Source organism: Eptatretus burgeri, chromosome 15 (genome assembly GCF_056783735.1).
Source record: "Eptatretus burgeri isolate ZD-2024b chromosome 15, Ebu_testis_v1, whole genome shotgun sequence".
In the NCBI taxonomy this organism is placed as follows: domain Eukaryota; kingdom Metazoa; phylum Chordata; class Myxini; order Myxiniformes; family Myxinidae; genus Eptatretus; species Eptatretus burgeri.
In genome coordinates, this window is record NC_140975.1 from 71726692 (window position 1) to 71729191 (window position 2500).

General features: G+C 48.8%; 1 protein-coding gene across 2 annotated transcripts in view; it reads left to right on the forward strand.

Moving 5' to 3' along the window:
* The window catches only part of LOC147012513 (serum response factor-like), a 160974-nt gene that overhangs the window by 140538 nt on the left and 17936 nt on the right, over positions 1-2500 (forward strand). For both annotated transcript variants that reach the window (XM_085856903.1, XM_085856904.1), the window contains 2 exons: positions 358-441; positions 2413-2500. The exon at positions 2413-2500 is cut by the window's right edge and continues 125 nt beyond it. In XM_085856903.1, coding sequence (XP_085713029.1) covers positions 358-441; positions 2413-2500 — 172 coding nt within the window. The remainder of the gene's footprint in view (positions 1-357; positions 442-2412) is intronic.

Genomic DNA, 2500 nt, shown 5'->3' on the forward strand with positions numbered 1-2500 from the left:
ACAGTCATGTTGAGAGAGATGTGCATGCAGCCTTGGGAGATAGCAAAGTCAGAGCTGAAGCAACAGCCTTGAAGAATTACTTTGTGCAGCACGTTCAAGCTGATTCGCATTTGCACAGGTTTTGTGCCTTTCGATCCAAAAAAACACCTTTCAAGCTGGCACTTATCAAATCTACCTGTGTGTTTGCTACTGAAATTATTTTTAGAAACTTAATTACTTCTTCACACCTTGTGAGATTTCCCTGCAATATGTGTATCGCCAGAGGGTGTACGATATGAATGATCTTGGACCAGAGTGATCAGCTTCACCACCACCACTGTAATTACAAACACACCGTTCGGTGTTTTCTGCCAACAGGTAACTCTTTGTCTGCTGTCACAGCTGCTCTACCGCAAGGCCATTTGCAACATCCACTTGCACTCCCAGGCCAGCACACCACAGGTTGGCAACCTTTCGATTCACACACATACACCATGAGCGCATTGTCTTGCACTTTCGTTTGGAGAGTTGTGCTTTCAGCTCGGCTCCCGTGCAGTGGAAGACTGAGTTTTGCAATCACTTTTGTGTGTCTGTATGCGTGTCTGTCCGGGAGGGAGAGGGAGGATGGAGGGGAGAGAGAGGAAGAACGGAGGGGAGGTAGAGGGAGGACAGAGGAGAGGGAGGACGGAGGGGAGGAAGTGGGAGGACGGAGGAGATGGAGGGAGAGAGGGAGGACGAACAGAGAGCGAGCGAGAGAGAGAGAGAGAGAGAGAGAGAGAGAGAGAGAGAGAGAGAGAGAGAGAGAGAGAGAGAGAGAGAGAGAGAGAGAGAGAGAGAGAGAGAGAGAGAGAGAGAGAGAGAGAGAGAGAGAGAGAGAGAGAGAGAGAACGCACAGAGGAGAGCGAGAGGGAGGACGGAGGGGAGAGAGCGGGAGCGAGGATGAGGGAGAGGGGTGGGAGAGGGATGGGAGAGAGTGAGGGCGAGGGAGAGGGTGGGAGAGAGGGAGAGGGGTGGGAGAGAGCTCGGAAGAGGGGTGGGAGAGAGCTCGGAAGAGGGGTGGGAGAGAGCTCGGGAGAGGGGTGGGAGAGAGTGAGGGAGAGGGGAGAGGGGTGGGAGAGAGCGATGGAGAGGGGTGGGAGAGAGAGCAAGGGAGAGGGGAGAGGAGAGGGGTGGGAGAGAGCGAGGGAGAGGGGAGAGCAAGGGAGAGGGGAGAGCGAGAGGAGAGGGTGGGAGAAAGCGAGAGTGAGGGAGAGTTGTGGGAGAGAGTGAGAGCGAGGGAGAGGGGTGGGAGTGAGCGAGGGAGAGGGGTGGGAGAGAGCGAAAGTGAGGGAAAGGGGTGGGAGAGAGCGAGAGTGAGGGAGAGGGGTTGGAGAGAGCGAGAGGGAGAGGGGTTGGAGAGAGCGAGAGGGAGAGGGTGGGAGAGAGCAAGGGAGAGGGGTGGGAGAGAGCGAGAGCCAGAGCGAGGGGGAGGAGTGGGAGAGAGCGAGAGCGAGGGGAGGGGTGGGAGAGAGCAAGAGCCAGAGCGAGGGGGAGGAGTGGGAGAGAGCGAGAGCGAGGAAGAGGGTTGGGAGAGAAGTTGTGGAGAGGGGGGGATTCCAGCAGATGTGTTGCCCAGTTTAACGTCCTATCAGTTTATGATCGAGGAACAGCTTATTTAAATGGAATGTTATATTTTGAACGTGAATCGGAGCATGAATAGGAAGACAAGTTTGCTGTTTCACTGTACTTTGTCTGAATTTTTCCCAATCACACATGTGAAGAGAGGAGTGAGTTTTTTTGTTTGTTTGTTTGTTTTTTTTACTCTGTCTGGTCATCAAACAAAATGAAAATCATTCCAAACAGGAAACTTACTGTTTATATGGACGTCATAAAGGAAACAAACAACATGCGCGGATAACTCATGTAAAGTGTTGGATTGGGTGGTGTCATAAACACTATGTCAATGGCGGTAAATTCCGGAAGTAGTTTATTTATTTGTCTTTTGCAATGTTTATTTAATTTAAATTAGATGATATACTTCAACACTGTAGAGCTGAAATCACCTTCTTGTTACTTTCAAAGCCCTTCCGTTTAGCAATACTCGGACATGTTTAATAAGGAGGTATATTATAAGGGTGGTATATTAGACTGCTTCAATTGCGCTAAACTTCCGGAATTTATTTTTAACCATCTTTAATATCGTCATTTTATTTATATTGAAGTCCAGTTTATACCTGAACACGACGTGGGGTAACGTGTTCTTTGAACTCTTTAGTTTTTGTTTATGTTTTTGTACACACCTTTTAATATTAATGCTTGATTGTGAATTATCATGCAATTCAGCATAAGCTGCCACATGACAATAAATGTTTCAAATCCAATAAAACAGAAACTATTTTGTTTCTTGTCTTGAAAGATTTTAAAATTTTCCATCTATTGGAAACTGTTCCACAGGAGGGTCTGTTGGCTCCCAGCTACTCACCTTGCCCAGTTCAGTTGGTCACGTGACACTCCAAGCCCCAACCGGCCATATTACCTTGCA